This window comes from Microcebus murinus, chromosome 15 (assembly GCF_040939455.1).
Source record: "Microcebus murinus isolate Inina chromosome 15, M.murinus_Inina_mat1.0, whole genome shotgun sequence".
Lineage (NCBI taxonomy): Eukaryota > Metazoa > Chordata > Mammalia > Primates > Cheirogaleidae > Microcebus > Microcebus murinus.
In genome coordinates this window covers 59,250,933-59,263,701 of record NC_134118.1, presented here as the reverse complement: position 1 = coordinate 59,263,701, position 12,769 = coordinate 59,250,933, and the positions used below count along the sequence as shown (strand labels likewise).

The window sequence follows — 12,769 nt, the reverse complement described above, 5'->3', positions numbered from 1 at the left end:
GTAGTTCTTTTGTTTGCCATTTGGACAATTGATATTCTTGTAGACAGTCTTTAATTTCTCATAGTACACTTGAATAATGCAAATTAGGTCTTAGCTATGTTTCATTTTATAATACTATATCTCTTAAGTGCTCAAAGTTTTTGATTTCTGGAAGTGTAAAGCATTGGAGAGAATAGTCCAGTGGTCAAATGAGATAGCAATGATAATATAAAGTCAGAATAATGATTTTGGTCCCTTATCAGAGGCAATTTTGTTTGAATGACATGTGAATATTCTTTCTACTTCCTTCTACAGAGATTGTTTATGGAAATTTTTCTTTCCACCTGATTATCAAGTTCTGAAAGTTTCTGAAATTGCACAGCCTGGGAGACCAAGACAGATCCTTGCTTTTGAACTACGAATGAATATTATTGCAGATGCTACGATTGACTTGCTGTTTACCAAAAATAGGGTAATTATTGTAATAATATAGTAGAAAATAGTGTTTAAAATTTGAACATTATTTTCCAGAGTTTTTTTCTGGTGATTAGTCCTATACTTAGATTCATTTCTATGAGCTTTTCCCCCTCCAAATAATTATATGTATGTTACTGTCGTCATACTTTACTTAATGGAAAGAAATTAATAATAGATCTTCACTCTGTGTTCTGGTTCATTTTCTCTTTTATATCTGGCTAAACTGTTTTAGTGTATTTTTGGTAAAAATTTGAAATTTTGTTCTTAGAAACTTTTAATATTTAATATCATTATTAATTATGTTTCTTTTGTGATAGTAACTGAAAAGTAAAGATAAGAGTATAATTATAATGAATGTTTTATATGAGTTAATTTTTTTCTTTTGGTAGGAAACAAATGCTGTACATGTCAATGTAGGAGCTGGCTCATATTTAGAAATTAATATTCCAATGACAGTTGAAGAAAATGGTAAGCTATAATATAACCTTTCTGTTTTAAATGATTAGAGAAATATAAACAATATAGTTTGTTAGTCCTTTTAGACTAACATTAATAAGGCTTTTTTTTCATTTTCTTATTTGATGTGCCTGTGATTATTAAGGGTAAATATTGCATAATTAAGTTATTTGAGCACTTAGAGTGAAGAGAAAAATTTTCTAATCAAGTTCAGTCTTATAATTCTATGCTTTTATCATACCTTATACATCTCTTTTATAGGACTGAGCACAGTTTGCTTAATGTATGTTTTTCCTGTGAGATTGTTGCACCATGAAAGCAGGTTCTGTCTGTCTTTTCTCTAGTATATTTTTAGGCTGAACCCAGTACCTGTCATGTGGGCAGTACTTGATTGAATGACTAACAGTTTTCAGCAGCGGGGAACCTGTACCCTTGGATATTGTTAGTAGATTTTGTTAGAGAGTAAATTGAGTACTTTGAACAGCATAAGTTTTTGAAATCAGAACATTTCACAATGAAAATATTAAATAATGCCCTTATACCTATAGTTTCACCTGAGCTATGATAATCTAAGTTCATTATGCATTTGAAATGTGGGGAAAAATAAAATGCAAGTTAATCAGTAACATGAATAGACACATTTTGTTAAACTTATTAAATTATTATATAAACTTCTTAATTTTGCCACCTTATTCCCATGTTATTACATTTGTAATTGATAGCAGTTAAGATAAAATTCTGCTTTACTTATTCACTTTCTTGAAAGTAACAGAATAATAACTCACCCACATTTTAAAATCACTAATTAGCAATGTTAATGCTTCTGAGTATAATTATTTTTTGTGTGTAATTCTTAGCCATTGTTTATGGTTCTGTCACTTATTTTGGTGCTACTATAAGGAGAAAACAGGCAGAGAGGGGTTGATAAGGTTCATTAGCTTGCTTAAAGTGGTAGCATTTGGTCCTGCCTGATTAGATAATCAATTGAAAAAGTGACTGAGAATGCACGGTGTGCCATAAAATTGGGGCTATTTTAGTGAAGAACTAAACCTTATCTACCTTTAAAAGAATAATCATGCCAAGTCTTTTTTTTTTCTTTTTTTTTGAGACAGAGTCTCACTCTGTTGCCCGGGCTAGAGTGCCATGGCGTCAGCCTAGCTCACAGCAACCTCCAACTCCTGTGCTCTAGCAATCCTTCTGCCTCAGCCTCCCGAGCAGCTGGGACTACAGGCATGCGCCACCATGCTAAATCTTGAAGCAGATGCTTGAGATTCTCTAGGACTGCTAATTCAGAGTAGGCAGTTAAAAAAAAGCATCTTTTAGAAAAGTATTAATTACAGGTATATAATGGATCAGGGGTTGCACAAAATTGATAATAGTTCAATTAAGGAAGTGGTTTTACCTGTTTCATTTTTTATTTATTTTATTTTATTTTTTAGAGATGGGGTCTCACTCTGTCACCCAGGCTGTAATGCGGTGGCATAATCATAGTTTACTGCAACCTTCAACTCCTGGGCTCAAGCCATTCTCTCACTGCAGCCTCCCGCAAAGCTAGAACTATAGGCACATGCCACCATGCCTGGCTAATTTTTCTGAGTTTTTTTTTTTTTTTTTTTTTTTTTTTTTTTTTTAAGTAGAAACGGGGTCTCACTATGTTGCCCAGGCTGGTTTTGAACTCCTGGCCTCAAGTGATCCTTTCCCTTAGCTTCCCAAAGTACTGGGATTACAAGCATAAGCCCCCATGACCGGCGCCTTTTCAGGTTCTTGGAGATAAAGGTTTATGTGGCTTTTAAGGTGATTGTCTGAAGGGAAAAATGGACTTGGGTCTCAGGCAAGAACAATATATAACTCTAAACAAATAAATATAAAACTTTTTTTAGATATTCATGTATTTGGGAAAAAATTCCCACAGCAGGATGCCTGTGGAACTACCCTGTAATAATGACCATAGAAGTAGTGTTGATGGAAGGGGGCCTCATCAGGAAGGGAAGTGTAATACTGTAAACTTTTCTGCTTTTGCTGACAATGGGCTATATTGTTGGGAAACTGTCATTATATGAGGGCTAGATACTGTTTAGAAACTGTTATGATGTAGGGGTAGTTGAAAATGATGAAAATATGTACCCTTGAGTCAGAGGAAGAAGAAAAGATATGGGAGTTGTCCTAAATGTCTCTGGCACTTAGAGAATAGGCTTGTAGTTTCATATGGAAAAGAAAAATCAGGATATATGTCATGTGGAGTTGAAACTTTCTTCCTTCAGAGGTATCCAGAATGAGAAGGATCACTTATGATGTTAGCAAGCTCTCTATCATTGGGGTACATATAAATAGTGACTGATCATTTTCCAAAGATTCCTTGTTTGGGTGGTGGTAGGAGTTGGTTCCAGTTCAAAGATTTTTAAATTATGTAATTGTGTTCTGGTTCTTAATTTTTATGTTTTTATTTATTAGGTTACACCCCTGCAATTAAAGGACAGCTCTTACATGTTGATGCCACTACCAGCATGCAATATCGGACCCTTTTAGAAGCAGAAATGTTAGCAGTAAGTGCGTAGAATATGATGATAAGCATACTTGTATGAAATACAAATCTGGTTTTAATTTTCTAACATAAAATTTTACTAAGCATGAAATCATTGAATGGTCCATCTTCTAGTTCAAGGACCAGTAAATGCCCTTGACCCTATGTTTGGAAGAGGAGTGCATTCCCAGTGTGTATGGACTCCTTTTGGCATCTCTCTGTTGCTCTACGTCTAGTATGGGGGAAGTGAATAAAAGGCAATGATACATATGTTTTTGGCCTTTAAGAAGTTGTTTTTAAACTTCATTATATAGCTAGACTAAATCTCTTCTAAGTTGTAAATAAGATAATTCTTTACTCTATGTTTTCTAGCCCCATTGGATTCTTTCTCAGGGCTTAAATAATGTGATTTATTGTGCCTTTAACTTGATGAATAAGGTAAAAGAAAGAAAATCTTATTGATATCCTGGATTGCTCCATATTTGAAACAAAAGCAATATGGAAATGCCCATGATTGAAATTGCAGATTGAGGACTCAGTCTTATGGCTATAATCTCATGGCTATAATCAGGCAGATTATTATTATTATTATTTTTATCAGGGACAACAATAATAATAACAAAAGCCACTGTATAGAACGGTTGATATTTAGAGAAGATTCTTTTATGTAAGATGGTGCCAGAAGGTCCTGAATTACTTGCCTTAAGCACACATCTTACACGTGAAACATTTTACACATCTTACACATATATGAAAATTAGGAAAATTTTTCAATTACCAAGAATACATAGAATACCATAAATATATATTAAGCTGGCATATTCAGCATTTTAGTGAATTCTTGAGCTATTGCTGATAAATAGTGCTGTGCAACAGTGCTGTTCTTGGGCAGGCAGCTCTTGCCTTTGCAGAAATGCCAAGCTTTGCAGAAATACTAATGCCACTTTGTGTGACAGTATACATTGCAATCTATCTTCCCTTATTCTGAGCCTCTCACTTAACAGATGAGGCTTAAGGAGAAATTCAGGATGTTAGTTTTTACTCCATTAGTTTAGCTGGAGTGCAGAGTCAAAACTGTAGCCTAATTTGTTGTTCTCAGAGTCTTTTGACTACATCATGGCTTAATATTTCAAGGAGCTGGATGTAGCCATGGCTGTTGACCTTCAGCCACATATTGAAATCTCAAAGAGACCTGTTCAGCTCAGTAGGAAAATAAGTTTTAATTACTCACCAGTGTGTGTGACTTAATTTCTAATGCTGTTCACACAATGTCATATTTTAAGCTCTAACATTGTTACTTACCATTTGTTTTGCAAGTTCCACATCAATGCCAGCTACCCCCGAATATGGAACATGCCGCAGACATGGCAGTGTGAATTAGAGGTATATAAAGCCACTTATCATTTCATCTTTGCACAGAAGAACTTCTTTACAGGTAATTTTCTAATGAATATAAATATAGTGCGATTTATTACAGTGAACTTATATTCAATAAATTTTGCTTTTAAATTCAACAAAGGATTTGATGACATGATTTATACCTTCTTTTATACTTCATTTTGGGATGAGGATATCAAAGAGAAAATTTAAATATAGGTATTTTATGTTCTAAGCCAAACAAGGAAAATATAAACCCCAAGTTGGACTTAGAAGGAAATGAAAGAATTGATTTAGGCCAGTGCTTTATATCAGTCTAGTGGGGGATAAGATGGGGATGATGAATCAATTCCTCTCTCTTCTTGAATTAGGCATCAACATGGCTTCATTATTTTGTTTTAATTATTGTAATCCACAACACTATATTTAAATAGCTAAATGTTATTTTTATATTCGGAGTTCCTATTTAATCTTTTCCGTTGGCATGGATGGTTGATTGGTGCTATCACTAGTTGAAAAAAAATTCCTTTATTTCTTGCAGCATGTTGTGATGGCTGTGCATATTTTGTGGATGTAAGAACTTGTATTATTGGTCTGTGAATAGCACAAATATTACTACATAAAAATAAGTGGCATTTATTGAGCCTTCCTCTAAAAAGTTTAGCCCCATAGAGTTTATCTGATTCTCCAGTGTCAGTGGCTACCTCAACAGAAACCTAATCTTTGCTTGACTGCTTGCTACATTTATCTCTCCATCCATCAATCTGTGCAACAGTCATTTACAAGCATCTAGTCTGTGCTGACTGTTATTAGATATTTAGGGGTATAGTGGTGATTAGGTATGCATGGATAGTCCTATTCTGGTAATACTATTAGTATAATATTGGGTAAATTACCTCACTGTTTAAGCTTAATTTTTATTGTTGAAATAGGGAAAAATTTTCTACCCTAATTTTGCTATTGCTAGAGTTTTTGCCTTTTAAAATGCCTTTTACTGCAATATGTTCGATCATATTGTTTTGTATTTGTTTTCTTGTTTGATTAGGAGCCTTATCTTGGGGATTAGATACAGTGTTTCTGCTTTCCTAGAGTTGTAAACTTCAAGACTTGAGTCAGTGTCCCAGTAATAGAAATTTTAACAGAGTCCCTGGCAAGTTAAGCTTTTGCTAGTGAAGCTGAGCTTTGATTGAGCACTTCTAACTTGAAATTTATGGGAAAAAATAATAGCTAAAACTTAACAGTGTGTATTTAGTATCACATAAAAAAAAATAATAATAATCCACCATGACCAAGTGGGCTTCCTCCTAGGGATGCAAGTATGGTTCAACATATGTAAATCTATAAATGTAATTTACCACACAAACAGAAGCAAAATAAAGATCATATGATCATCTCTATACATGAAGAAAATGCATTTGCCCAAATTCAGCACCTTTTTATGATAAAAACTCTTTAACAGAATAGGCATAGTTGGAACATATCTCAAAATTATAATAGCCATATATCACAAACCCACAGCCAACATCATACTGAATGAGACAAGTTGAAAGTAAGCATTCCCACTCAGAACAGGAACAAGACAAGGATGCTCACTGTCACTACTTCTATTCAACATAGTGCTGAAAGTCCTAGCCTGAGCAGTCAGGCAAGAGAAGGAAATTAAGGGTATATAAACGGGTAAAGAGGAGGTCAAATTATTGCTCTTTGTTGATGATATGATCTTATATCTAGAAAACCCTAGTGATTCCACCAAGAGACTCCTGGAATTGATAAATAAATTCAGCAAAGGCTGAGGTTTCAAAATCAATATACACAAATGAGTAAGATTCCTATACACCAACAGTCAAACTGAGAATCAAATCAAAGATTCAGTTCCTTTTACAATAGCTACAAAGAAAATAAAATACCTAGGAATATATTTAGCCTAGGAGGTGAACAATCTGTACAAAGAGAGCTATTAATTACTAAGTAAGGAAATTGTAGATTATGTAAACAAATGGAAAAACATCATGCTTATGGGTTGACAGAATCAAACTTGTTCAAATGTCCGTGTTTCCCAAAGTGACTTACAGTTTCAATGCAGTCTCTATCAAAATAGCAATGCCATTTTTCGTAAGTCTAGAAAAAATAATTCTGTGCTTTGTTTGGAACCAGCAAAGAGCCTGAATAGCTAAAGCAACCTTAAGCAGAAGAAACAAATCTGGAGGCCTCACTTTACCAGACTTTGAGCTATAGTAACCAAAACAGCATGATACTGGCACAAAAATAGAGACATAGACCAATGGAACAGAACAGAAATCCCAGATCTAAAATCATCCATGTATTGCCATCTGATCTTTGACAAAGTAGATAGTAGTATACATTGGGGAAAAGAATCCGTATTCAGTAAGTGGTGTGGGAAAATTGCATAGCCACATGTAGAAGATTGAAACAGGATCTATATCTCTCACCACTCACATAAATTAATTCAAGATGGATAGCAGACTTAAACCTAAGGCATCAAACTATAAGAATTCTAGAAGAAAACATTGGAAAAACTCTTCTAGATAAAGACCTAGGCAAAAAAAATTATGAAGAAAACCCCAAGGGCAATCACAGCAGCAACATAAATAAAGAAATGGGACTTGATTAAGTTAAAAAGCTTCTGCACAGCCAAGGAAACAATCAGCAGAGCAAATAGACAACCTGCAGAATGTGAGAAAATATTTAATACTGTACATGTGATAAAGGGCTGATAACCAGAATCTACAAAGAACTTGAACAAATCAGCAAGAAAAGATCAAACAGCCCCATTAAAAAGTAGGCAGAAGATATGAACAGAAGCTTTTCAAATGAAGATATACTCATTAATGACCAATAAATATATGAAAAAATGCTCAGTATCACTAATCATCAGAGAAATGCAAATCAAAACCACAATGCAATATCACCTAAACCCAGTGAGAATGACTCTTACCAAAATGTCCCAAAACAATAGATGCTGGCATAGATGCAGAGAGAAACTAACACTTATACACTGTTGGTGGAACTACAGACTAGTGCAACTTCTATGGAAAATAGTATGGAGAGTCCCCGAAGAATTAAAAGTAGACCTACCATTTGATCTCACAATCCCATTACTTGATGTTTACCCAAAAGAAAAAAAAGCAATTTTCTGAAAAGGACACTTGCTGTAGAATGTTTATTGCAGTACAATTCACAATTGCAAAGATGTGGAATCAACCCAGGTGCACATCAATTCATGATTGGATCAATAAAATGTGGTATATGTATAGCATGGAGTAGTACTCAGCCATAAAAAATGAATTAATACCTTTTGCAACAATCTGGATGGGACCCGGAGCCATCCTCCTAAGTGAAGTATTTCATGAATGTAAAAACAACTGCTACATATACTCACTATTAAGTTAGAACTAACCAGTCAGCACTCATGAGCACAGATGGAAGTTAAACTCAACAGAAATCATGCAGGTGGGAGGGGAGAGGTGAGGATGGGTGAAACCATACCTAACCTATACAGTGTACACTACCTGGGTCATGGACACACATAACTTAAAAAGAAAATTCAGTGAAAGATACCATATTTTATTTATTAAATATCTAAACAAAGCAAAGCCAGAGAGATAGGTAGAAATAAATATAATGCAGGAGAGGGTATAATGAAATAAATAGGCAAGCATACTTTTCTGGTTGGAATGGAAATAGATTCAGCTCTCCTGGAAAGCAATTCTGTAATTTATAATAGACTGGAAAAAATTTCTAAATTTGAACCCAACAATTCTGCTTCAGGAATCTCTACTAACAAAGTAGTCTTGAATATGTAAAATATCTTGTACAAAAATATACATTACAAAGTAATATTATATATAACACAAAAATTGGGAAAGAGTCTACATATCCAACTATAGCAAATGGTTAGATATCCTTGTTAGTATAGTATGAAGAAAAAGGAAGGAAAACAAGTAAATCCTGGAAATCTTTTAAATGAACTATTTTACAAAATTTATGTAAATATGTATGAAATAACATGGAAAAATATTATATTTGAGTTCAATGAAAAAGCAGCACATAAAACATGTACATATGGGATAGTATCAAAGTCTACATAGAAAAATAACTGGGGAAATGTATCCACAATCTTGGTTGTATGTGTAGTAGAATATCAGGTGATTATTTTCTCTTTGTCTTCTTAAATTTCATGAAAAAAATAACAGATATGTTAAATATATAATTTTTTTTTGGTTTTGAACTTTGGTAAGCTTCTGTTTACTGCCAGATTATTTAGCTACATCTCAATCATCTTTAAATATTTCAGTATAAAATTTTTATTTACAAAAGAAAAATTAATTCCTGACTGATATTAGAATCTGTTTATTTTGTTTTCTGAATTTCAGTTAACTTTACTTTCTCTGCCCTACCCCAACAATTTTAGATTTAATTCAAGACTGGTCTAGTGATAGTGCTCCAGACATTTTTTCATTTGTTCCATATACATGGAATTTTAAAATCATGTTTCATCAATTTGAAATGATATGGGCTGCTAATCAACATAATTGGATTGACTGTTCTACTAAACAACAGGAAAATGGTAAGAAATTTTTAAAAATTAGTTTAAGTAGTCTCATTAAAACAAATACCAACAAGGAAAATTAATATTAATTTTTTTAGTTTTAATAGATACTAGTAGTGATTTTTTTTTAACCTCATTATCTTGTGAGACTCTTAGAAGACTATTTCAGTTTTATTGGACTAAACACGTTGCCTTCAATTTAATTTTGTGTAGGTGTGCATTCTAGACAATTTTATGATTTAAACTTACTGGCATGAAAGTTAATTTACTTTTTCTTCTTTTTTTTTTGTAGTATATCTGGCTGCCTGTGGGGAAACATTAAACATTGATTTTTCTTTGCCTTTTACGGACTTTGTTCCAGCTACATGTAATACCAGGTTCTCTTTAAGAGTATGTATAATTGGATGCGTTGTTTATTCCACAAGGTTTATTAGTATTAAGTTTGATTTCCCAAAGCTTATCTTTGCTCTTCTCTGGCTAGCCCATTGCCACCCAAAGTTATTTTTTCTTTCCTCCAAAAGTTCTTGCCGTGTCCATGGTGTAATTAAATATCCCTATGAAATTGGGCAACTTCAAATAAAACCCTGAGCTGATTATTTTCCTAGAGCTTATTTCTGATCTCTGTGGCTGGTCTATATGCTAAGAACCTTTTCTAGCTCTAATATGTACTATGTCTATGAACTAATTTTACACTTTCCTATATTTGATTCAAGGAATAATCACAAACATCTTTTTTTTCCCCCTCTGAAAGCCAGTTCTTATGTACTTCTAAGCTCAAAATTCTGCAGAACACCTAATTGTAGGGTATGGGCAATCCGTAGTAATTGTAGTATTAATGGTGGTTATGGCGGTAAAACAGCAACAATAATAGGAGCAGCTAACACCTATTAAACAATTTTTGTATGCTAGATAATCACTGTTCTGTGTGCATTCTGTGTAGTAATTCATTTATTTCTCAGAACAACCTTCTTGAGGTAGTTAGAATTGTATTAATAGATTAAAAAACTGAGGAAGAGAGTTTATGTAACTTGTCATGTAGATAGTGAGTTGCTGGACAGTAGAGCTTAGGGCTCCATTCTTTTAACTCTACTATGCTGCCTTAGGCATCAAGATGAACAAAGAATAGAAGGCCTGTAAGGAAAAACATGAAAGCAAATGAAGACCCTTTGATATGCCAATTCTGAATTATTAAAAGCCAGTTGAGGAAACGAGACATACTGGAATCAAAGGAAACAATACTATATTAGAAATTAATAAAAACACAGAATACATTTCACCTGAACTTATACTCAATTTTTGTTTTAAATTGACTTTCATATGAAATTTCCATAGATACCCATGGAACATAATCTTTTCACTGCTATGTGAAAACTATGCTGTTTCTTTTCCTGATTTTTTTTCCTTTATTTTTCAATCCAAATTTAGTTTTAGTCTGTGTAACATCTTACTCCAGTTACTTAACTGACTATTCAATGTAAAATTTGCTTATTTTCTCTTAAACTTATTTTCAACGTTGGTGTAGATAGGTTTGGCTGTAAAAAGTAACCTAACATATTTATACATCAATTTTATTACTTTGGATCATTATAAATTATTTTTTAGGGAGAAGATGTTGATCTTCATTTGTTTCTACCAGATTGCCACCCTAGTAAATATTCCTTATTTATGCTGGTAAAGAATTGCCACCCAAATAAGATGATTCACGATGCTGGTATTCCTGCTGAGTGTCAAAGTGGCCAGAAAACAGTTAAACCAAAATGGCGCAACATTACCCAGGAAAAGTGAGTACATAAAATTAGTATCCTAAGTGTTTTGTGTTTATGAGTGAATAAATTATTGTTCTTTCAAAAACTAATTTTATTGTCTGAAACTTGTATCTGTATATAATTATAGGAATAAGTGTCTGATTAGAAACTTTGTTTTTTATTCTTCAAAGGGCTGGTTGGGTTGAATGCTGGACTGTCCCAAGTGTCATGCTTACAATTGATTATACATGGCATCCAATTTATCCACAAAAAGCAGATGAACAACTGAAACAGTCATGTAAGTGTTTTTATATAATATGTACTTTCAAACAACTGCTGTTTTGATTGATAATCACCAAAGATACAAAGAAGGAAATAAAAACAATTTTAGAAATGCATTTATTCTTATGACATAATAATATAAATTTATAATCTTTTAAATATTTTGGAATAGTTATAGCTAACTTTTGAGCATTTACTATGTATCAGTACTGGGCCAAGCAATTTCCTGGTTTATTTTATATCATTTAATCCTAACAACAGCTCTATGGATAGATATTATTCTCATTTTAGAGTTGAGAAAATATGTTCAGAGAAGGTAGATAGTTTTCTAAAGGTCTGCTAAACTAAAAGCAGCAAAGTTTAAATATGAAACAGGTTGTATGTGAATCTGTAAATTTAAGGGGCCTGATTATATGAAATGTTAGTTTCTTTAATGCATTAGACAACTATCACATAATTTATAGTTTCCTGAAGGTAATCTGCCTTATTACCTGTGTCTTAAAAGGAATTAAAGTCAAGTGTTTGGTTTTTTTTATTTGGTATTTTTCCAGTGGGTTAAGTTTCAAAGAATAGTTTCTATAGTTGTTTATCTGTATGGTGGCTTGATAATGTCACACTGTATTTGAATAGCTATTTATATGATAACAACTTTGTTGCTTAAATGCCCAAGTAGAGTTAAGGTTTAGTTGTGACCCAAATTTATATTGTAGAGACTCAATGAGAGTGTTACTTATGTTAACAGGAACTTTTCACTGATTCTATGCAGTCTGATTTATGTATATCTCTCCATATTTCAATGAAGTCTATTCTTTGCTTTCTTAATTATTGATCTTTCAGATTTGCTTTTGCTTTATACATTTATGTTAAAGATTAATTGATTTCTTATTTGCAAGATAAAATTTTTTAGTGAATATTTCTTTGAAGAACATCTAAGAAGTCATTTGCTCACCCTCTCAAACATTAATGTTTTCTTTCCCTCAATTTATTCTAGTGTCAGAAATGGAAGAAACAATGCTATCTGTATTAAGGCCATCCCAGAAAACATCAGACAGAGTTGTTTCTTCTCCCTCTACTTCTTCACGCCCACCTATTGATCCTTCAGAACTTCCACCAGATAAACTTCATGTAGAAATGGAGCTTTCCCCAGATTCTCAGATAACTCTCTATGGACCTCTATTGAATGCCTTTTTGTGTATAAAGGTATGACTTTAAAGAGAACTTACACATTTAAACATAGGCAAAGAAGTTAATTAAAAATTGAGACCATTTGAAATAGCTAGTTGGATGATTTGAAGGGTTGAGGACATATTATGTATGGCGATGAGACTTGGGGTGCTAGATTCAATTACAAAATTTTATATT

The 12,769-nt window shown here is 33.0% G+C and overlaps 1 protein-coding gene across 7 annotated transcripts in view; it reads left to right on the top strand.

Moving 5' to 3' along the window:
* BLTP1 (bridge-like lipid transfer protein family member 1) overlaps positions 1–12,769 on the top strand; it is a 188,814-nt gene that overhangs the window by 40,762 nt on the left and 135,283 nt on the right. For all 7 annotated transcript variants that reach the window (XM_012784187.2, XM_076010638.1, XM_012784188.2 and 4 more), the window contains exons 12-20: positions 295–451; positions 846–924; positions 3,364–3,455; positions 4,751–4,868; positions 9,243–9,398; positions 9,673–9,770; positions 10,983–11,161; positions 11,317–11,423; positions 12,399–12,607. In XM_012784187.2, coding sequence (XP_012639641.2) covers positions 295–451; positions 846–924; positions 3,364–3,455; positions 4,751–4,868; positions 9,243–9,398; positions 9,673–9,770; positions 10,983–11,161; positions 11,317–11,423; positions 12,399–12,607 — 1,195 coding nt within the window. The remainder of the gene's footprint in view (positions 1–294; positions 452–845; positions 925–3,363; positions 3,456–4,750; positions 4,869–9,242; positions 9,399–9,672; positions 9,771–10,982; positions 11,162–11,316; positions 11,424–12,398; positions 12,608–12,769) is intronic.